Here is a 23,278-nt window from a genome sequence, read left to right on the forward strand (position 1 = left end):
GCAGTGGGTAAGGCCTTTGCCTTGCACCTGGCTGACCCGGGTTCGATCTCTGGCATCCCATATGGATCCCCAAGCTCTGCCAGGAGTAATTTCTGAATGCAGAGCCAGGAATAACCCCTAAGCAACACGGGGTATGACTCAAAAAGACCAAAAAAAAAAACCTTAGGGGCTGGAGCGCTAGCATGGAGGGTAGGGCGTTTGCCTTGCATGGGGCCGACCTGGGTTCGATTCCCAGCATCCCATATGGTCCCCCGAGCACTCCCAGAAGTAAGTTCTGAGTGCATGAGCCAGGAGTAACCTCTGTGCATCGCTGGGTGTGACCAAATAGCAAAAAAACAAAAACAAAAACAAAAAAACAAAAAAAAAACCCTTAAAAAGACCAAAACCAAAAAATCCAAAAAACCTTCAGGCCCCGGAAGAAGTTGGGAGATGAACAAGAATGGCTCTTCTCTAAAGAGAACCCAGCAGACTGGAAAGCCGAGCCATTCATTCCTGCTTCTCCAAGGTCATACCTGACCCTGGTCAATGCAGATCCTGTCTCAGCAAAAAGTACCCATCAGCCCTAGCAGGAAGACCTGCTCAGATCAGAATGTCACTGAGATCCTTGCAGGTCTCAACAGCCATTCCTCCTGCGTTGATTCGTAAGCTTCGAATCTGAGCCCATAGACGTACCACTGCTCTTCCCTAAACCAAGAGTAGGCTTTTGTTCTCTCAGTGAGCGTTTCCATGCACCCCAACTGCGGGCTGGGAGCTGAGCAGAGAGAGGAGTCATCTTGGGTTTCTGTTCCTGAACAGCGCCTGGTTCAGGCTGGGATTCTAGCATGCTCCGAGAAGGCTGGGCAGTGGGCAGCAGGCGAAAAACGGAGGTGGCTGGGGGAGGGAGTAGCTACCATGGTTTGTAGTTACAATGGTTTTGGGGAAGAGATACTTCCTATTCTTTTATTTATTTATTTTTTGTACTTTCTATTCTTTTTTTTCTGGATGATGAGGTGCTTCATTATTTGGGAGTCCCCTGCTGGATATTCAGGACACAAAGCCACAAGATTTTCCTCCTCTGGGTTTCCAGAAGCACTAAGGGGAGGCATGGACTGCTCAGAGCAATGAAGAAGCAGCCACCTTGTGCTCTGTAGAGGAATCTTGGCCAGATCTAGGCTCCAAGCTATGGGGTCCAGGGGTGTCCCAGGGGAGGGTGTACCTGCCATGGGTAGTCCCAGTCTTCACTGCCTCTGTGGGGCCCAACAGGCAACACCATGACTGAGGCAGGCTAGGCTCGAGGTGATCGGAGATGGTGGGGTCACGGAAAACTCGCCAGCACAAATCCTTCAGAAGGGGCTCCAGCTTCTCATCCCCCACCGTCTGTTGCCAGGAATGGGGACACCGTGTTGGGTAGATTTCCCTCTTCTTTTAATTTTTTTTTTATTTTATTGAATCACCATGTGGAAAATTACAATGCTTTCAGGTTTAAGTCTCAGTTATACAATGCTGAAACAACCATCCCTTCACCAGTGCCCATATTCCACCACTAAAAAAAAAAAACACCAAAAACCCAGTACACCTCCCATTTTTCCCCCCCCAACTGATAAATTTCACTTTACTTTCTCTTTACTTTGGTTACATTCAATATCTCAACAAAAACCTCACTATTATTGTTAGGAGTTCCCCACTAGAGTCAGACCTGTTATGAAGAGATATGAGGTCTCTTCACGGCTATTGCGGCCGCGCGGTTTTGGATTTCTGTATTTTAGCAACTAAGTCCAGAGAAATTTTTCCAGATATGGGATCATTGCAAGCTTGTAACTCTCATCTGTGGTCCTCATAATATGGTGGTTGCCACACCCTTCACCCCCCGACCCCGCCCCCGGCAAGGAAAAAGGTGAGAGAGAGAAATACCTTTCCCTTCCTGGGCAGGCATGGGGTCGCGGCTTAGTTCTCAGTCTGGAGACATTCTGCAAAGAGTTGCCCATAGTAAAAGTAGTTTAGCTGGCCTCTGGAGTCATGCTCATGCAGCTGAGGATCACGTCTCGGTGGCGAGGGGGCCGGTGCCGCCCACTTTCCCGAGCAGATTTCCCTCTTCTTAAAGAGTTGCTGGAATCTAGAGCTTCTGTGTGTGTGAAAGTGCTTGGGTCTGTGGCATCTCTTGGAGATGTAGGGTTTGCAGAGTTGGTGCAGATAAACACTGGCATCCAGTTTCAGTGGTGTGGGTGGGGTGGGGACAAGTGTAATTCATTTGCCAGCTTATGAAAATTGTGGTGAATGTATTTGTGTTAAAAATAGTAGAGAGGGGGGCTGGAGTGATAGCACAGTGGGTAGGGCATTTGCTTTGCACGCGACTGACCCGGGTTCAAATCCCAGCATCCCATATGGTCCCCTGAGCACCGCCAGGGGTGATTCCTGAGTGCATGAACCAGGAGTGACCCCTGTGCATTGCTGGGTGTGACCTAAAAAGCAAAAAAAAAAATAGTAGAGAGGGCTAAAGAAGTAGTAGAGGGGTCAAGGTGTTTAACTTAGTACAGGAGTTAAGGAGCTGATTTGCTGTGTGATCCTGCCAAGTCCCTTGGATGCCCTAGGCTTTAGTTTCCTTGTGCATTGGAATTTGTCGCTGAGCTCCCTTTTCAGCCAAGGGTACCTGGGGCCTTCTTCACTCTCAGTAAAAGCAATACCTTTTAGTGCCAAGTAGCCCCTGTCATTTCTGGTTTAGAAATGGCCCTAAATAGGACTCTAGTTGTGATGAGTCTTGAAGATAGCCAGTTACAAAACAATTATTTTGGGGACTCCCAAGCAATGCCTAGGAGTCAGAGACCACTCCTGGTGACACTGGCCAATTGTGCACTACAATTCAATGCCCAGACCCAGCAAGGTGGTGCTGTTCATGCCCAGGATGCTGGGGGCAGGGAGTGAGGAGGGGGGAGGGCCATATTGGAAATGCTAGGGGGATATACAGTGCCAGGGATTGAACTTGAGGCCTCATGCACGCAGGGCATGAACTCCAGCCCTTTAAGCGCTTTCCCCGGCCCCTTAATTTTTTTTTTTTGTAATTGCTATGATTCAATTAGTCTTGTTCTTCCTATTACCATTTCTTCTCAATGGAATATGATGGTTTTTGTCCTTTTCTTGGCAGCTGCCGCCAAGCAGATGGGCAAAATCTCTATCCCTGGGGGCAACGTCGGAGAGTCCCTTACAATTCGGCTATCCCCCACAAAGCACAGTCCCACTGCAGTGTTAAAGTGCGGTGTCAGGAGGACTGCCCTCCCCTCCCCACATCCCACGTGGCTTTTTGTTTTGTTCGTTTAGCTTTGTTTTGTTTTGTTTTCCTGATGCCCTGGATCCCACCCAGGGCTTCAGACATGCAAAGCATGCACACCGCTGATGAGTTCACATCCTTGGTCCAGCTTCTGTGTTCTGAAGGCATTTGTGGAAAATGTGAATATTTGGGGGCCGGAGAGATAATACAGGGGGTAAGGTGCTTGCCTTGCATGTGGCCTACTTGGGTTCGATCCCTGGCATCTCACATCTCCTGAGCACCACCAGGAGTGATCCCTGAGTGCAGAGCCAAGATTCACCCCTAAGCATGGCCAGATGTGGTCTAAAAGCAAACAAGAAAATGAACCTCTTAAGATTGCAGTTGGTTATTAATCCTTGTAAAAATGACAACTAAGGGGCTGGAGTGATAGCACAGCAGGTAGGGCGTTTGCCTTGCACGCGGCTGACCCGGATTTGAATCCCAGCATACCATATGGTTCCCTGAGCACTGCCAGGGGTGGTTCCTGAGTTCACAGCCAGGAGTAATCCCTGTGCATCGCCAGGTGCGACCCAAAAAGTGGAAAAAAAAAGACAACTAAAAATAACAGCTAATATTTATTGAGGGCTTATTATGCAGCAACCACTATAGTCAATGCTGAATTATTTTAATCCTAATATTAGCCCTATGTAGTAGGAATGGATTGGTATGCATAATCCCATTTCACAGATACGGATATTGAGGCATAGTGAAGTTAAGAAATTTACCCTACATTATGCAGCTATCACATGACAAGCATTCAAACTTTAGTAGTCTACTGCCAGAGCCTCTTTTCTTGGGCTTATAGACAACCTTATTTATTTACTTTTTGTGTCACACCTGCTGATGTTCAGGGATTAGTCCTGGCTCTGAACTCTGGAATTACTCCTGGTAGTGCTTGGAGGACCATATGGAATGTCGGGAATGAAACCCGGGTCTGCTGTGTGCAAGGCAAATGCCCTACCCTCAGTATTATTGCTTCAGCCCTCATAGACAACTTTCCAGGTTAGACAATGCTTTCAAAAGCTAGGGCTATATGCTGAACTTCAGAGGAACACAAATATGATCTATTTTACCACACATATATATTTATATACAACAATAAACCATAATATAGATAAGCTATGGATTGGTATGCTCAGACATCTATTCATGTATCTAAGTATATCTTTGTAGACACACAGATGCATGTACACAGAGAAGGAGACATAAAAAAAATGCAAAACTTAGATTAAATGCCAGATTCATTCTAGGTGGTCAAAAAGACTCTATTGGGCTAGGAAGATGGCTCCTGTACTGGAGCACATACCTATAAATGTGAGGCTCTGGGTTCAGTCTAGCACCATATACCCCCATGCTTAGCACTGCTGGGAGTGGTCCCTAAAAAATAAAAGACAATGCCACCTGGAGGTCTCCATCAATATAATCCATGTGTTAGTCAAAATATTTTTAACTATTGGGGAGATATTTTTGACATTGGGTTTGAATTTTGGGGAAAGCAAACAGCCACCCTGGATGTTTTTGAGGAATCCTTACAGTGACCCATCAGAAAAGGAAAAGGCCTTTGTTAAGTTAGTGTGACCTGGACTCCAAAAGGCTTGTAGTTGGGCTGTGGCATTGTCTTGTCTACCACTTTAGGTCACTCACCCAGGGTGCTGAGGGCCCTCTGTGCCAAGCACGGAACCTGGAGAAGACAGAGACAGAAGGCAGAGCCCAAGAAAGTGAAAGGAAGACACCTCCTAATATGTTCTCTCTGTTTCTGAGCTGCCCAGAGCAGTTTGAAATGCACATCTAGAAATAATGGTCTGGGATGGGAAAAGCTGCTCATGTAATGTCTTGTGAAGAGTGAGGGATGCAAAACTGCCTCTCTGTTTTAGTTTGATTTTGTTGTGATTTTCCAAACATACTTAATGATGTTAGTATAAAAGAGATACACCAAAATGTGGCTTTAGATTATCTTCTTTATTCCTGTCCAAATAGTCCATAATGAGCACAAAGTACTTTTGTAACTGGGAAAGACTCTTAAGTGTTCCTTCAGTAGGCATTAGTTCGCAGGGGCGGGGAGCGGCGGCAGGGAGATGGCTCAAAGGGCTGGAGCACATACTGTACATGGGGGGTCAGATTCAAATTTTGGCACTTCATAGTTCTCCAGCACCATGGGGAATGACCCCTGAGTATCGAGCTGAGGTATAGCTGAAGTGTACCTGCAGGTGTGGTTCAAATAAAAACAAACCAAAAGCACAAGTAAACACAAATAAAATAGTGGTTAGGGGTTTAGACTAGAGTTCTATATTAGAGCATGAATATTGCATGTATGAGACCATGGATTCCATTCTCAAATACACAAACACACACACAGAATAGCTGGAGGCTGAGACAGAACTGTTCCAAGGAAGCAGAAGACTATTACCATCCACCCTTCTCCCAAGTGCCTGGGAAGGAATTTCCTTGCAGGTCTTGAAGGGCTTTTTGGTTTTGGTTCTGGTTCTGATTCTGGTGGGCTGTTCTGAGATTCACCAGGCTTAGGACTCATAGAAGCTTTGTTGTAAGCAGGGAATGCACAAACTAAGCTTTCCAGAGCCCAAAGTTGTGCAGAAAGACATCAGAGCTGTCAGGTGACAAAGCAAAGGCTGTACCACAATGATCTCTTTTATCCATAAAGCTTTTCCATAAGACTTCTTTTTCTTCCCAGAAGGATTTAATTAAAGTAAGCAAAGAGAAATATGCTCCAACTCCCCCATTATGCTGAGGTTCAAAATGGAGCAGACTTGTCCAGAGTCACAGTCAAGTTCATATTAAAATTGGAGCAAGGTGTCTGGAAAGATAGCCCAGGTTGGCCTGAATCTTCAGCCCATGGTAGCTTTCCTGGAGGTTTGGTAGGAGGTGAGGTCACTTCCTGGCTCGTGGGAAGAGCAGATCTCCCACACCAGATCTCTGGGTTTGATCCAGACAACAGAAAAGCAAAATAAAGTGGGAAAAAGCTGAAACCCTTTCTAGTTTGAGAGAAGCACATGTACTCACCCCCTTGGTCATTTCCAGAAGGGCGGTGTGGCCCTACTTCTATGACTCTCTAAGACAGAAATGGAGGTGAGAACTGCCAGATGTCACCTGGTTTGGTCCCCTCCTAGCTTCTTATGGTGTGGGAGCTGCTTTTGAGAACAGGGTACCTGTTTGTCGCATCAACAGTCTCTCTCTCTCTCTCTCTCTCTCTCTCTCTCTCTCTCTCTTTCTCTCTCCCCAGAAGAGGCAGTTGAGGGAAAGTGCAAGTCACCCAGAAGTACTGAGGGAAGGAGAAGGTGTGAATTGGTTCTAGTCCACTAGTCTAGGTTTCTCCCAACACCCATTTCCCAGCTAAGGTCATCATCTCCCCCACGCCTCTGCCTCTGCCCAAATCCTGGCAAACCCCAGCGCCCCATGATTCAGTTTGATACGGGTTTTCTGGTTTGGGGTGCACTACGAGAAGAGATTGTGTCACCATAATGGTATAGAACATTTTCTTTTTTACCCTAACTGTCCACCACAGGATCATCCGGACAAAAGTACAGCAGCCGCCCAACCAGCCGGTCCCTGCCTCCAGTCACAGTATAGGTAAGAACTTTTAAAAAAAATTTTCAAAAATCTAATGGGTTCCAAATATTCTAAAGAACTTTTAATCATTCTTATGGACAGATAATTCTGCATAAAACACTTCGGCACACGTACTAATGCGCCTTCTTTGTCATTCTCCAAGGGCTGAACCTGGTAAATGAATTTTATAAATACTGCTAAAAGGTTTTGAATTTTACTGATTATTATGATAAATAGCTTTCACCATGAGACAGAAAATTGAAATCTAAGCCAAAAAAAAAATCCACTAATGGGGGTCTATAGAATGTCAGATAATTAAAGTAATAAATCAAGAAAGGGATACTTATTCATAACATTTTCTGCATCATTAGTCAGTAAGTAGTTTTGAATGTGTTTTTTTCTTCTATCAACCAGCCCTTCTACAATTCTTTGTGCACTTGCAGTCTTGAGCGAAGATGTGGCAAAACTTCCCAAACTTTCTTTCTCTCTCTCTCTCTTGCTTCGATCTCATGTACTCTGTGAACTGTTGAGAGCTACCAGGCGTGGGGGGGCTTCTGACACTCCTCGAGGACGTCTGAGTGTGTGACAATGAGTTTATAGGCTGGAAGTCTTCATTCATACCACTCTGGAGTTCCCTTTGCCCTCTCCTCCCGGCAAAGACTGGGAAGTGAAAGTGACATGTGTCTGTTTAAAACCTCTTATTTTTCCACTTGGGATAAAGGATACTCTTCTGGTGAGCTGGGGGGAAAACGATTCTATCATAAGAAAGCTGATGGCCATTCAGCCTCTGATAGTCCTGTCATCCACAGTTCCTGTCAGTCGTGCTAAATCCAGCTCAGACTGTAGGATGCGTCTAGACCTTTGTCACTTTTTTCACTGAAAACTTGACCTTGCGGTGATGGAATACAGGCAGAGGTGTGGCTTATAATTCCTTCTTTGCCTGGGGTAGTAAGTCCTTAACTTCTCTGAGCCTCAGTTTCCCCATGAGTGGGTGGACATGCTCTCTAAGGGCTTCCATCCTTCATGATAGCTTGCATAGAGGTGAGACAGGATTCCTCTCTGCTATAAAAATCATTCTTTACCTTGGAATCCATTCAAAGTATCCTTACTAACCCCCTGCAATGCGGACGGTGGCTTTTGGGAATCCCTTTATAATGGAGGAGGACCAAGGCCTCATTCTTGTGGCTCTAGGGCTTGGTGTCATGAGGGAATGGAACAAAGAGAAGTTGACCAAACACAGAGAAAGTGCACAGAGAGAAAGTTTAGAGGGCTGTGGGAACAGAAGGGAGGGAACTTCCAGCTCCGTGAGGGCTCAGAAAAAGCTGGCTTCGTGAGAAGATGCTTGGCTGAGTCTTCACTTGCGGCTTTCACTATTTCAGGCCATGTAGCAAAGACTGTTATCAAGCTCAGTGTCCCTTCCACAGCCTTTTAGTAGGGCGTGGGGGTGAATGCTCCTTGTGAGGCAGCAGAGTGCTTCGTGTGGTCTCAGAAAATTTTGCAAAAACCACATCTTATATGTGTACAGCCTCTTCCCATTTTACTGACTTACGGGGGAATGAAGAATTGGGAGCTGAGAGCAATGAAATCACCGGCCCAAGGAAGGGGCGGAGCCAGAAGTGAACCCTGGGTCTCTGAAATCTTGTCAATCATAAACTCTCCACACAGAGGCCTTGGCTCTGTGGGCCCTGTGACTGAGCCTCTGCTCTCTGTGCCAGTTGTTGTTGCAAGTGCCCAGGGACTTGTGGTCTTCTCCCTTCCTCTGTTCTTTGCACCCTAATACAGAAAAGGGTGTGGCATTTGCATAAATCTATTTTGAGGATCTTTTTCTGGTGAAGGAAAAGAGAAGTTAATGATTTCTCACTTCTGTGGCTCCTAAGGAAGATCTAAAACCAAACTCAAACCTGAGAAGCAAAGCCCGGCTCCCCGGAGGTCTGCGGGGGTGAGAGCTGGCTGTGGGAACCCCTCTTCTGCCCTTCTTCCTTTTCTGAGTCATTCCCCATACCTTCCAGCCAAAGGTGGCCCCGTCAGTGTCCAAGTAGCGACAGCTCAGGGAAAGTATATGAGATTGGGTTTGGAGATTTGGAGCTTCTAATGGTCTAGAGGTGGAGATTCAGTAGGGCAATCCAAGAGAAGAGGATGCTGGTAACTCAGGGGTCCCTCCCTTGGACTGGGCTGGTGGCAAGAGTTTACGTGAGCCTTGTATCAGGCTCACCCTCTACACTCACCCTCTCCGGGTTTTTCTAAGGAGGAACTTTGAGACTTGGGTCTAGTCACAGTCACTCAGTGATCTCTGCTCACTTTTCTCAGCAGGAGAAATGGGCTTCAAGTCTGCAAACCCAAAGAGAGGGGAGGCACTGACTGACACTGAGGGCCTCGGTGCTCAGTGGGAATGAGTGAGAGCCCTAGTCTGTGGCAAGCATCTGGTGTGGGAAACGCCACCTTCCTGCCTGTGTGAAGAGTAGCATTGCTGGTTATTATTCATCATCGAGGAGCTGTTGATGGCTCACAGGGATTCAAACTTGCATTTTTGGGTTCCCATCCCCACTCTACCTCTTCTGAACTGTGTGGCCTTGGACTAGTCACTTCCCTTTTCATCTGAGCCTTGCTTCCTTTGTCTTCTCAGTGGAATAAATAGAGGTCTTCTCTCCCCGCAAGGCCAAAGTGGAATGTGCCCATGAAAACTTTCAAAAGCAAGAGGTGTGGTGAACCCCAGCTGGAAAACTTTGGCTTATTTTTGAAATTTGCTTTTGATTTTGTTTTCTGGGACCACAGCTGGAGGTGCTCAGGGCTTCCTCCTGGCTCTGCAGCCAAGAATCACTCCTGGTGGGCTTGAGAAACCATTCGGGATGCTGGTCGAATCCAGATTGGCTATGTTGTATATTTTGAACTTAAAAAAAAAAAAACAAGAAGAACAGCTCATTGATCATACCAAAAAGCACTCAAACTCTAAAACAACATGGACGCCCTGGAAAGGCAGAGGTGATGCTATTTACACACAGGGCTGAGTGAGGTGATTCTCTGAGAGAAGCTTGGTGCCATTCCTTGCTATTCGGTAAAACTAATGTGGACTCCCCGGCTTTGGTCACTAAAGTAGAAATCTCTGAATTTCTTTCCCTTTTTGAAAGCAGCAGAGACTGTAGGTCTTTCTTCAAAGCCAAATGGCCCAAACCCAACAACCATCTGAAAAGTGGGGGGGTGTGGGGGTACCGGGGCTCACAGGCTCTCCTGTGTGATGGTCCCACCGTTAGTTCTCCTTAAATAGATCAGCATAGGTCTGTGTCACCTGACCGTCTTCATAGTGTTGTGTGGCTATGGTATAACTGCTATGAACCAGAAAGGTCCCTGTAGCCTGGAAGGACAAACAGCCAAGGAGTAGTTTAACGAAGGGCATCTTCTTGGGAATTTTGGTGGCTGGATGTATTCTAAAGTCTCAATGTCTCCACCTATGTCTGCCTGTAAATGTGTGTAGGCAGAGAGCGTGTAGGCTTATGAATGAGCCTCATGTCTTTTTATTTCATTTTTTTAGAACACTGGCTGGTGGGCACCCCCTTGCCCAGAAGCCCCTTTTTTTCCCACAGCTGCACATTGAGCTAATGCATGGGTCCCAGGTTCTCACTGCTCATCTCTGAGGACCCGACCAGCCGCCAGCGGCGGGCAGGCGAGCCGTCTGTCTGTCTGCCGGTCAGTGCTCTGTGTGGCTCTGGCTCCCCGCAGCTCGCTGGCTTCAAGGCTCCAGGCAAGCAGCTTGAGCGCTTTTGTCTCTAGCCAAGCCTGCCGCCCGCCTGCCCGCTCAGCTGCCGCGTCTCGCTCCTGCTCGGCCCTGACCGCCCTCTCCCTCCGCACAGTGTCCACGGGCTCCGTGACGCAGGTGTCGTCGGTGAGCACCGACTCGGCCGGCTCCTCGTACTCCATCAGCGGCATCCTGGGTATCACGTCCCCCAGTGCTGATACCAACAAGCGCAAGAGAGATGAAGGTAAGGGATGCCCGTGCAGCCTCTTCTGGCGACCCACGGACAGACGGCAGCAGCGGCGGCGGCGGCGCCCTGGCGGCGGCCCGCGGGTCAGCAAAGCTGTTCTCCAGCGTGCCCTAACCAGCCTAGTCTGGGGTCCCCTAGGATGGTGGCTTCTGGTGGGCTGAGCCCTTTGGCAGGGGAGGGGGGTGGGGAACGCAGACAGACTACCTGCTGAGGGCGTGGATGTCCCCCTGCTTCTCCCACTCCCTATCATCACCCCTGGGGTATGCTGAAAAATAAGGTTGGCGGACTTTTGGGCCCTCAAATGTTGTGCATATTCAGGGGTGGTTGGTTCATGAATATTCCAGAGCTTTCCCCATGGATGGGGGAGGGAGCCGGGAGCCGGAGGGGGCCCTCTTGCTAAACGGGGCTTACAGGAGGTAGAGGGGGTCAGGGAGCTTATAGACGGCTGCAGCCTTGGTGATGGGGGCTGAGTGGGTTGAGGAAATGAAGCGTCTTCCCCTCACCCCCTTGGTCAGGTAGGAGGGCTCCTGGGAGATTCCAAAATGACAGTCTTCCTGGCTGGTTTTCCTCTCCCCACTCCCCCCCTCTTCCCTGGGCCATCCCAGCTCTCCAGGGCTGGCTGTCTTGTCGGGGACACCAGATCACCTTAACCTGGCCGCCTCTTCCTGGATGGGCGGCTGGCAGTGCAGGCCGACTTTAATGGGTTTGAGAGGAGAAACAGCCCCCGGGGACTCTGTAAAACCTTCCTCAGGAAAGGAAAAAGAAAAAAATCCCTGGCCGTGGTCTAGGGCCTGAGAGCTGCGTGACAGAAATCTTGATTCAATTATTCTGTTCCTCCGCATGATTCCTTTGCTGGGCTCCTGTAAGGGACTCCTGTGCCGGCGAGCACATGCCTAAGTACTTAAGATCTGTAACTGGAAAATTGAGTCTGCCCAGCGGTGGATTGGCCTGGGGTCTGGCGGGTGCCGGCAGCGGCAGCGGTGGAGCTGGGCCCAAGGCGTTTAAAGGGGCGAGCAGGACTGGGGAGTAGGAGGGGCGCTGTGGGAGTGGGGAGGTCGTGATTCATGGCTTTCGGAAGCCGCCTCCCTCCGTTCCTTTGCTCCTAAGGCTTGGAGCAGATGTCACAAGTCTTTAACTCGGTGGGAAGCTGTGCTGGGTTCCGAGGGGGGCTGCGGGGCCGGCTGTCTCTGTTGGTTTAGGAGTGGATGCTGTCATCTCCTCTCCCCGGGCCACCGGGACTTGCAGCAGCTGTGGCCTAGGTGGGGGCCCAGATGCGTGGCTGTATGGGATCAGGGTGGAGTGAGGTTCTCTTGGAGAGAGACCCTCCTGGAGAAGAATCCAGAGAGGGGTTTGGAGAAAGGGAATTTAACTTTTTTTTTGTAATTTGAATTTTTTTTTTTTTTTACTTTGATACTGGCCAGCGAACAGAGGCATGCTGCCTTCGGGAGAGTTTGCTGTGTCTGGGAGCTGTGGACTCTGCTTTCAGCCTCTGGCCCGTGGCCACTGGTCAGCCTCTCAAGAGGAAGAGCGGGACAGTGTAGGTTCCTCTGGGCTGGCCAGAGCTTTGTTCAAGGGTTGGGGCTCAGCTGGAGCATTGCCCTTTCAGAGGGACAATGACCAGTCAGTCGCAGTGTGTCCAGATGGGTGGAACCTGGATGAACTAGTCTGACCAGCTCAGCTCCTAGAGGATGCCTCGAGGCGCGAGGGACATTTGGGCACAAAGAAGAGAAGAAGGAGCAGGTCTGGGTTGTTGCGTTCACTCATGGTGGGCAGCAGGGAAGAGAGCTCAGAGGGCCGAGCACAGGCTGTGTGTGTTGTAGGTCTGCACCTGGTCCCCGGCACTGCATGGTCTTGGGGAGTGACCTCAAAGCACAGAGCTGAGAGCTGCCTCTGAGCACTGCCAGATGTAGCGGCCCCACAAATAAATAAATAAATAAATAAATAAATAAATAAATAAATAAATAAATGACAGGTTGACCTTGGGGACGGGGGCAGGACAAATTTGCCTGTTGTGTGGACTTCAAACCCAGGACGTGGCAGACATAGCTATTTTATCTCAGTATAAGAAAAAAAAAAAACCTGTAAATAAGAGTGATCTTGACTGCCTCAGGAGGTAGTGAGTACCCAGTCATTAGCAGTATGTGAAATTAAGACGTAGGGGCCAGGAATGTCGTTCGTAAGTGGAACATTTTCCTAGTATGTTAGGCCCACACAGGCCCTGGGTTTCATCCCTGGTGCCCAAAGGGGAAACGTATCTGGAACTAGATGGAGGATTGTTTGATCTTTGAGAACCTTCTAGTTGTGAAAAAAATTTTTTTTTCTTTTTGGATCACACCTGGTGATGCACAGGGGTCATTCCTGGCTCTGCACTCAGGAATTACCCCTGGTGGTGCTCAGGGGTAATATGGGATGCTGGGAATGGAACCCAGGTCGACCGAGTGCAAGGCAAATGCCCTACACGCTGTGCTATTGCTTCAGCCCCGTAGTTGTGAAATTTATTGTTGTTGTTGTTGTTGCTGTTATTATAGAATTAGGGGTAGAAATCAGAACCTCACACATGCCAGGCAAGTGCTTTACTGCTAAGATTTCTGACTCCCAGAAAAGCATGGGAAGTGCTCCAGTGTGTGGCCCGGAGGCTGAGGGACGGGGCTTCACAGGTCTTACCTTCAAAGCTTACCTCCCCATAGGCCTTGCCTCCCCGAGTCCATGCGGCGAAGCAGAGTCAGGCAGAGTGCCTTGCTCATGTCCTCCAATTGTCTGGACAATTGCTGTGGAGTGCTCACTACGGCCCTTGGCCGTCCTGCCACTGATTCTTCCCGGGTCCTTGCATGGACTTTAGAACAGGTGAAGAGGCAGACGCTGCCCCCACCTCCTGCCCTTGCCCAGCTATTTTGGAGGGGAGAGAACACCACCTGCCTAGGGAGTTTGGTGCTGTTGGTGGAACCACATGGCCAGAGTGGCCCGCTCCCACCCCAAGCCCATGAGGGCTTCTTTCCCTGCTGTCTTGTCCAGCTGTCTGCTGCCCAGCGTTCACCCTGGAGGGAAGCAGCTTGTGACTGGGCAGAGCTGCAAAGCAGGATTTGTCAACACCACCAGTTACCCAGTGACTTTGGGGTCCAGCCCAGGATGGCCAACAGATTCCAGGCTATTGAGAGTGTGGTGAAGAGTTAAAGCACTAGTCCCTGGGGAGAGATGGAGATGGCCGGATGGTCCTTGGAGACTGCAGGCCTTGGCATTTTCTTTCCCAGGAGACCTCAGCAGCCTGAGAGCAGGGTCATGGGACCCAGAGGCAGAAGGTCAAAAGGAAGATGGCTGAGGTCCTCATTCCACTCCTCAGAGGGCTGCGGGGTGCCCTTCACCTGGGCCACAGCTGTCTCCAGTCTGAACACAGCTGCTGCTGTGGGCAGGACAGGGGACACGGAGCTGCCCTCTGGAGCCCAGAAGGGTGGTGGCCAAGGCTGGTCAGGTAAAGGCTCCCTATTGCCTGGGTATTGAGAGAGCCGTGTACCTGGAGGGGAGAACAAGGCAGGGAGGGACCAGTTGGGTCCAGAACTTGGGTGAGTTCCTCATGGGAAATGGCATCTGGTTAATTGATAGATTGATTTTGGGGGCTACACACCTGGCAGTGCTCAAGTGCTACTCCCAAGACTGGGGCCTTTCCTTGGGAACCCTGGGATCACCTCTACAGGCACTAACCCTTTGAGTTCTCTTTCTCTGGGCTGGAAGTGGCATGTTAGTGAGGGGAAATGTGTACTTTGTTTTATTTTGTTTGGGGGCCATACCTGGTGGTGCTCAAGGTTTACTTCTGGCTCTGCATGCAGGGATCGTTCCTGGTGAGGCTTAGGGGACCGTATGGGATGATAGGAGTCAAATCTATAATCCCTATTGGGTTGGCACATGCAAGGAAAGTGCCCTACCCACTATGTTCTCTCTCAGGCTTAATTGTACCTGGCAGATTTTATTCTTTCTTTTACTTTTACTTTTTACTACTCTTTCTTTTATCGTCCTTATAGGGATCAAACCTATCAAACCTATTGGGTTGGCCACATGCATTCCTGCCCACTATATTCTCTCAGGCTCGGGGTGGAGGGGAATATATTTTCAGTGCTTCTAATTTGTGATTTAAATTAATCAAAAATCAAAGGTAGAGAGATAATACAGGGACTAAGGCACTTGCATTTCACGTGGCTGACAGCCATTTGGGTCCCTCCAGCACCGCTAGGGGCCTCTCCTGAGCACAGAGCCAGGAGTAGTCTCTGAGCACCAGTGGGTGTGGCCCTACATAAAAAAAAAATCAATGAACAAATAAACCAATAAATAAATGAAATGAACAATTTGTTTCCTCAGTTGTTCTAGTTACACTTCAAGGGTCTGAAAGCCACTAGTGACCAGCGGCATTTGTATTGGCTACGTGGCTTGAATACTGTAGCACACAGCAGTGCTCAGTAAGTGCTCCCAGGAAGAATGGATTTGTCTCATGCCTGTAGGGGGGTCACAGTGAATGAGGATGGGTGCGTGCGGGTGGTATGGTTTCTACCTCCCTCACCATCAGTGCCCCTGCCTGGTGTTTTGGGCTTCTGCAGAAAACTGCAGCCGAGCATGATCAGACAGGGGCTTGCTTGGGACCTGTTTCATCGAGATATTCTGGGATGCTCCCTGAAACATTTGCCTCGAGGGTTTTCTGGGGAATGAATGTGGCTCCCGAACCCAATTCTCAGATGAACTGTTCTATGGCTGAGGCAGTGGCTCCTCCGGTTCCTGGCTCCTGAGATGGGGCTGGGGAAAGGGGAGCCTTGGGGAGGCAGGTTACCCCCCAAGAGTCCTTAAGGACCAGCTTTCAGCAGCCTGCCCCTCAGGGCAGGGGGGGCACTGGGCTAGGAAAGCCACAAGGAATTTATTCTGCCTGGGATGCTGGTTACTCTGGGGGATTCGTGTGTCTGTGACCGCCTTGGTCTGGAAGATGCTCTGCTTGCTGGTGTTGGCCCCCTGAGCCAGGCTCACTGTCTGCCAATCACGTGGACTGTCTGGACAGGGCCCACCTTGCCTGCTGGGCCCCCTGTCCTTGCGCCCGGGGAAGATGACTTAAGGACGCGGTGGCCGCTCTGAGAATCAGGTTGGGTGCTGTCCAGGCCAAGCGTGCAGCAGAGGGGCCAGTCTGAGTATAGACCGAGGTTTAGACCTCAGGAAGGCTCTGGGCCTGAGGGGACGCTCTCCCCCCTCACCCCCCACCCCAAGAAGTCCTGGGGGAGATGGTGGTGGAGGTTGGACTTGCCGGGTCAGGCAGTGAATAGCTCCATGGGTGAAAGGGCAGCCCCAGACCCTCTGTTTCTTCCTGGGCCTTTGATCTCTGGTGGGGCCTCCTTCCGCTGTCCCTAGGACTCCATTCAGAGCCCTCCACGTCCCCTCCCCTCTTTCCCTTTCTCTGAAAGGCCTTGCACACACCGAGAGCAGCCGAGTGCGAATCCCTTTCACCAGCTCAGAAAGCCGCCGGGGCCTGCCCCAGTGAGCGCCAGAAGCTTCTTTGGGGCCAGTGGATGGTTCATTGCAGGTGGGGCTTCCGGTCTTCAGGGCCCTGGATGGAGAGGAAGGCAACGAGCCAGAGGCCAGTCCAGAGAGATTCTCACGGGGGAGCCTGGGAGGCTCCTTGTCTGGGCTGTGTCCGGCCCTCTTTCTGGGGCTGCCCGTGTCCTCTGTCCTCTGTCCTCCTGTCTCTCCCCAAGTCTTCTGTCTTTTGTTTGCGATGCTTCTCATTGTGTTTCATCTGCCTGGGTTTGTGTTCTTGCTCATAGATTCTCTGCCTCCTGGTCTAGCTCTCTCTTTCTCTTTCATTCTCTCTCTCCTGCAAACACACACACACACACACACACACACACACACACACACACACACACATTCATCCTCTCTCATATGCTTTCCCCTCTCTCTTTCTTTTTTGGTATCCTATTGCTTTCTGTCTTATCAATCCCCCCCTTCTGTCCTTCCCTGTCACTTCCAGGCTGAGACACCCCCCGCATCCCACACTCTGCTTTTTCCATAACCCCAACCCTTAGACCTCCAAGAAGGGAGGGCTGGGCTTGCAGACCCTGCAGGGGGCCAGGGCCCCTTGACTGAGTGTGGACAGGCCCTGGCCTTTCTTCCTCAAGAATGTTCCTTTTGGGGACCCTCTGACCATGTCTTCTGCACCTAGCCTGGGGCCGAAGGTACAAGACCCCGTTCAGAGTTCCCAGGAGGGATGTGGGTGTGATCGAGAAAGCTCAGGAGTCCTTATGGCTCTGAGACTCCAGGATGCTGCTCTCTGGGGAGCCCCAAAGGGAGTGAAGCCCGAACATAGGCACAGTGGCCAGGCGTGAACTGTTTGGGGGACATTTTTGTTTTGTTTTGTTTTTGGGTCATGCCCAATAGTGCTCAGGGGTCACCCAGGGCTCCATAGGTGGTGCTGGGGCCCTAACACTGGCTGTGTGCAAGGCAAGCGCCTTACCTGCTGCACTGTCTCTCCAGCCCAGGCTTGGGGACCTTTTCTGTGTCTTTGCCTTAACATCTCAGAACCTCCATTTTGTCCCCTGGAAGACAGAGGTGGCACAAGCCTGGTTGGTGATGGTGAGAACATGAAGTGGGAATGGCAAAGGGTTTAGACCTCCGGGCAGCAAATACTACACGGCCTCGGAGGAGGGGCCAGGGCATCTGTGGGAGGCTGAGGGCTGGCAGGTTCCAGGCAGTTGTATTTGACCACTGGAACCAGCCCCTGGGGCCATCACCCACTTCCTGTTTGTCCCAGCCACTGTGGTGCGGGCAAGCTTGAACAACAGCGCCCCCAGGTGTCAGCTGCCCACAGGAGGGCCACTGGTCTCCTTGGCTTCCTTCCCTCCAGGACCCTGGTGTAAGAGGGGAGCCTGGTTTCCCACAGAGAGATCCCTCCCCGCATACCCAGGATGAAAGGCAGGAGGCAGGGAAGCTGGGGATGGCAGGGAGCTGGGAGAGGAAAGGCTGGGGTCACCAGCTTGGCCACTCCAGAGCTGGACCCCTCCCGTCTGGCTGTGCTCTAGGACCCCAGTGGTGATTCCAACAAGGAAAAGCAGCTCCAAAGAAAAGAAGGCCAGGTCCTGTGGCACAGTCCCCCAGTGCTGGAGCCAGAGCTGGGGCCCCTTGGATGGGTGCTCGGTGCCCTGTTGTCCTGTGATCCTGTAACCCTGGGATGTGACGTATCTCAGTTTCCTCTCTCCCCATCTCTCCTCCAATTTCCTGGGTCCAGCTCATGGCCTCACCAGCAACTTCTCTGGGGGTCAGGCATGGGGTGCTCATCCCTTTCATCCTCCAGGATTGACAAGGAGCCCTGATCTTCCTACCTTGGCTCCCTCCTACCCCTCTCTGAATATGCAGGTCCTGCCATTCTAGGAGCTGGCCTGTCTCTGTGCCATTAGCCATGGAGGACCAGCACACACACACACACACACACACACACACACACACACACACGCATGCACGCACGGACACACGCACACACACTTTGACTGGAAGGCTGTGAGGTTGCCACAGGTACACACACACACACACACACACACACACACACACACACACACACACTTTGACCGGAAGGCTGAGAGGCTGCCACAGGTCCAGAGCCAGCTGTCCCCCACCCCCCTGGGAGAACCTTCTGGCCTGGACCATCAGTAATCCAGGTGGTCAGCCGAGACCTTTGGTTCCTCAGGGCCAAACTAGAGCTTGGAGAGGGAAGGCCTGTGTTCCACAGCCCTGGCCCCACCCCCACCCATTTGTCCCTCTGGGGCTTCACCAGGTTCTTTCCAAGGGGCTCACTTAGAACCCAGGTGACAGGTGCCAGCCTGACCTCCGTGCTGTGGTTGGCTTGCTCTGTGTTTAAAATAACTTTGATTTAGTGACTAATATTTGACAATCAGAAGATTTCACATCCAGGTGTCTGCTTTTCTTGCAGAAAAAAAAATCAGATATGACAAACGGGGTGGATTTTCCCGAAGGGGGATGGTTGTCTAGGAGTACAGCGCCTGCGACCCTCTGCTCTGCCCTTCACGGGCTCCTGGCACCGTGTCCTTTCTTAACTAGAGGCCTTGGAGCAGCGGGGCCCGGATATGGGCTCTGAAGAGTGAGCTGGGCTACATGGTGTGAGGCAGCTGATGTCTGGGAAACAGTGTGCGCTGTGTTAAGTGTGTTGTAGGCTGTGTGTGCATGTGTTATGTGGTGTGGGGGTGTGCTTGGGTTGTGTGTGTTGTGTGTGTGATCAGAGGAATGGGCATCCCAGTCCTCAGGACATCGGGGAGACAAGCAGGGGAGGCGATAGGTTAGGGCCAAGAAAATTACCCCCTTGGTATCCCAGAAGAAGGGCAGGGCTGAGGTCCCTCTGGTCACATGTGCCTGCGAGGGTGATTTGACACAGTGACGAAGATGCCCAGGGTGGGGTTCCCGTCCCTGCCCTGGCTGACCTTGTTCCCCGGTGTCACGAACACCTTAGCCAAACCCACGGCGGTTGCTAAGACTTCCTGGTTTGTGAAGTTGGGGAACCCAGGCCAGATGGTTCATTGGAGATGCTCAAGGGCCTTTCCCTAGTGCCTTTGTCTGTCCCCTGGGGGAGGTGGGGTCAGCTTTCACTTCCTCTTGGCCCGAGTTTCACTTTGATTCTGAGAGAGGGGCTGTGGGAGAGCTACTGGGCCCTCCCCCTAACCGTGGGGTGGGTGGGGTGGGTGGGGCCCTTCCCCCCACCTTCCCCCTCCTCTGTGCTGTCACACACCAGCTCCTTTCCCAGGCTCTCAGTTAGGGTATCCTGAGGGGAGAGCACAGGGGATGGAGCCTCAGGGGTTGGGTAGGATGCAGGCCTCTCCCTGGCCAGTCGCAGACTGAAATGTGTTTGTGTGCTCACCTGACCTCCTTGCACCTTGGCTTAGAAACAAGACTTAACCCTTGACTGCAGAGTTGGCTGTTCAGGGTTCCCAACAATTGGAGGCCTTTAATTCCACTAGTTAAATTTCATAGGAGTCACCCCAGATAGTGCTGGGGACCTGACCCTTCCCTGCAAAGCTCTGGCTGCGTGTTGACCAGCCCATGGTGTGTGGGGGCCACCAGGACCATCGCTTGGGGATGGAACTCGAGGTCTTGCATGTGCTAGGCATTTTCTTTACTTCTTAACTGTTCCCCAGGGCCAACCCTCTACTAGAGGTTACTGAGGCAGGTGGGGTGGGTGCCCTCTGGGGGGAGGGAACTGGGGAGAGCTGGGTCCCTGCTCTGATTCTGTTCCTATTATTGGTAACCCAGGGAAAATCCCTTCCGCTCTCTGGGCCCTGGTTATATTCTCTGAAATGTGGGACCAAGAGCCAGAGTTAATACCGTGGGTAGGCTGTTTGCCTTGCACTCAGCTGACTGGGGTTCAATCCCTGGCACTTCATATGTTCCCCTAAGCACTGCCAGGAGTGATTCCTGGGCACAGAGCCAGAAGTAAGCCCCGAGTGACTCAAAAATTAAAAAAAAAATCCTACAAAACCCAATGTGGGCTCAAGAGATTCCCAGTGTTCCTTTAAGTTTCTGGGCATTGGCGCCCCTCTGAAATCTTCTTGGTATTCGTTTAGACCAGTAGTGGCTCTCAAACAGCAGAAGCCTTTTTTTTAAAAAAAATGTATGTGAGTTAATTAGAATGGCTAAACTCTAAACCTATTTATTAATTTGTTACAAACAGCAGCCATTGACAGATTTTCTAATACTTGACGAAGAGAAAGAGCCAGCTATTTCAGCTGAATCCTTGAATCAGAGTTGCATGGCTTTGCAACTTTGCTCATGGCTTCAGTATGTGGCTGGACAGGTCACAGTTAGATTCTCGTGTGAGAGCTCACTCCGCACAGCCCTGGCCAGAGCCACTGGGTTCTTGGGAGCAAGAAGTGGGAGTGAGTTTATTGCTCAGGGCCCTCACCTGGCAGTGCTCGGGAGACCATCCGGTGCTGCATATATAAAGTGAGAGCCTTCTCCTCTGTCCTGTCTCCCTGCCCTCATCTGGCTGTGATTATCCAAATTTGGGCTCACAGACTCCTTGACGGGGTCTTGGAGAGCCCTGCATACTCCTGCACTAGCCTTTGAGAATCTGTGCTTCAGAGCCCAGCAGGCTCTGAGCCTCTGTCGTTCACACAGGAAGAGCGGTTAAGTTGTTTCAGTTTTTTTCTTTTTTTTAATTTAAATGTGGCCACTTTCTCCAGATCTCAATCCCTGAAGGTTGTTCATTGAGTGCTTGCCAGGTCTTTGAGCTGGGGATGGAGGGACAAGACAGCTCAGGCTCTGGACATCCTGCTTTAGCTGCAGAGTGTCTGTTCCTTCCTGCATCGCTCCCAAGCAGGAGCCCCCTCAGGAGCAGGCAGCCCCCACCAGCCCCCCACCCCTGTGTTCCCTGTTCCCAGGCCCTGACTGTATACTGAGACGAAAACCCCCTAGGCAGCTTCCCAGAGCTCCTCAGGAGCCTTGGGCCTTTGGGGACATGAGTGTTCCCTGTCCCAGCTCACCTCTGCACTGGCGTGCATGTTCTGGAGCCCCCCATCCTGGGTGTGTGTGTCTGTTGGGGGGGGGGGGTGGAGGGAACCAGGAAATGTTAGTAGGAATTAAACAAAAAAATCACCGTGGTATTTCAGGGGAAAGGCGTGAGTCCGTAGAGACAACCAAGAAAGAACATTCTGATTCTATAGGGAAAGTTGGGTGTTTCTCTGAATGCCAGTGGTTGCTAACTCTGTCTGTCCATGTGTATGTGTGTGTGTTTGTGTGTCTGTGTGTGTGTGTGTGTAATTTCACCTTGAAATCTCTGGTCTTCACTTTTCATGTGGCACATTTTTAGCATTTGCATGAATTCCTGGGACTCATGGACTGAAATGGAGAAACAGAAAAAGAAAATGTCCTAGGGTGATCTTGAGCCTTGACAGAGTGGATCTGAAATACCCTCCGAGGAGCCAGGTGTGAGAAAGAGATGGCTGGTAGTGAAATAAATTGAGAAGAAAGAGAAAGCCCAGCCCCTGCAGAGCTAGGCGGAGGAAAAGAGGGGGTGGGGGGGTGGGGAGTGGGGTCAGACATTTCTCAGCACCAGCCACCAGGTGGCACCATTAACCCAAGACAGCTTAGTTGCTGTCAGGGCTAGTTAGGGAGGAGAGGGGCAGGTAGGTAGCCTGCTTTCTGGTCATTTGCAAGTCTGGTGTGCTAGTAACTCAGGAGCTGAAGGAGCACGTACTGCAGCCCCCTTTCTTTGCCAGCACTTAGCCAGGTTCTGGGAGGCTGGAGCACTGGAACCCTTCCCGACCTCCAGGGCTGGGATGCTTTGATACAAAGTTTCTGAGACAGTACTTGTCCTGGACTTTAGGGTAGTAGCTGTGTGACCTTGGGCAAGTCACTTCTCTCTGCCTGTTTTCTTCCCATCGCAATATGGAGCTTTGAATGGATGATTGATGCAACTTTGAACAGATGATTTTGGGGATCTTTGGCTAGACCTGAACCTGGAATTGGATTCAGGATCTTCCTGTTTCAGCCGTGAGACCTTGGTCAGATCATTTCTCACCTGTGGGTATATTGAAACAGGCCTTTTGTAAAAAAATGACAGGATGGGGCTGGAGAGATAGTACAAGGCTTTGGGCACTTGCCTTGCACAAGGCCAATCCAGGTTTGATTCCCGGCACCATATATGATCCCCTGCCAGGAGTGATCCCTGAGACAGAGCCAGGCATAAGCCCTGAGTCTAGCTGTGGCCCCCAAACCAGAGCATGGATGCACACACATGCACCAACACACACACACACACACACACACACACACACACACGGTTGGAAAATGCCTTTAGATCTTTTCTGGTTTGGAGGTGAGGGAGAGGATGATTTGTGGCATTTCCTTTGGAAATTCGGTTAAGCAGTAATACCCCTGCAGTGAAAACAGCTTGTCCTCTTCCTTCCACCACAAATAGCCACAAATAAAAGGCTTGATGCAAAAGCTCAAGAGGTCCTCAGCCTTTGCATCTGCTCATCTCTCCCCATCCCACTGCCTCAGCTTTCAGTCAAGTACCTTCTCTCAGGCACCATCCCAGACCCTGACAGTCTCCAGACAGTCCTGCTTCCCCAGAGCAGCCCCAGAGGCACTTCTGAAACACCTTCTGTCCTCCGAAGACTCTCTTGGGTGCTTGCAAGCTTCTGTCTGGGGCTGGGAGCTCAGAAGCTCTGCAGTCATCTCCCTAGTGTTCAGCGGCGTTCTGCTCTCGCTCACCCTGTCACACCCACCTTCCATTCCTCCAACACCACTTGTTCTTTCTTGTGAAACGCACAGATGGCAGAAGCCAGGTGCTCTGGTGCCGCTGCTGCCACTGCCTCTGTGTGTGTGTGTGTGTGTGTGTGTGTGTGTGTGTATGAGTCAGGGCCAGGCCTGCCGCCTCCCTGAGTGTTAGCTGCCCTTTGTGTCAAAGGAGGCACCGCCCGTGCCTGCA

The 23,278-nt window shown here is 50.9% G+C and overlaps 1 protein-coding gene across 2 annotated transcripts in view; it reads left to right on the plus strand.

Moving 5' to 3' along the window:
* Positions 1-23,278, plus strand: part of PAX5 (paired box 5) — a 182,335-nt gene that overhangs the window by 13,984 nt on the left and 145,073 nt on the right. For both annotated transcript variants that reach the window (XM_055141679.1, XM_055141687.1), the window contains exons 4-5: positions 6,801-6,865; positions 10,690-10,818. In XM_055141679.1, the coding sequence (XP_054997654.1) occupies positions 6,801-6,865; positions 10,690-10,818 (194 nt within the window). The remainder of the gene's footprint in view (positions 1-6,800; positions 6,866-10,689; positions 10,819-23,278) is intronic.

Source organism: Sorex araneus, chromosome 1, assembly GCF_027595985.1.
Source record: "Sorex araneus isolate mSorAra2 chromosome 1, mSorAra2.pri, whole genome shotgun sequence".
Taxonomy (NCBI): Eukaryota; Metazoa; Chordata; class Mammalia; order Eulipotyphla; family Soricidae; genus Sorex; species Sorex araneus.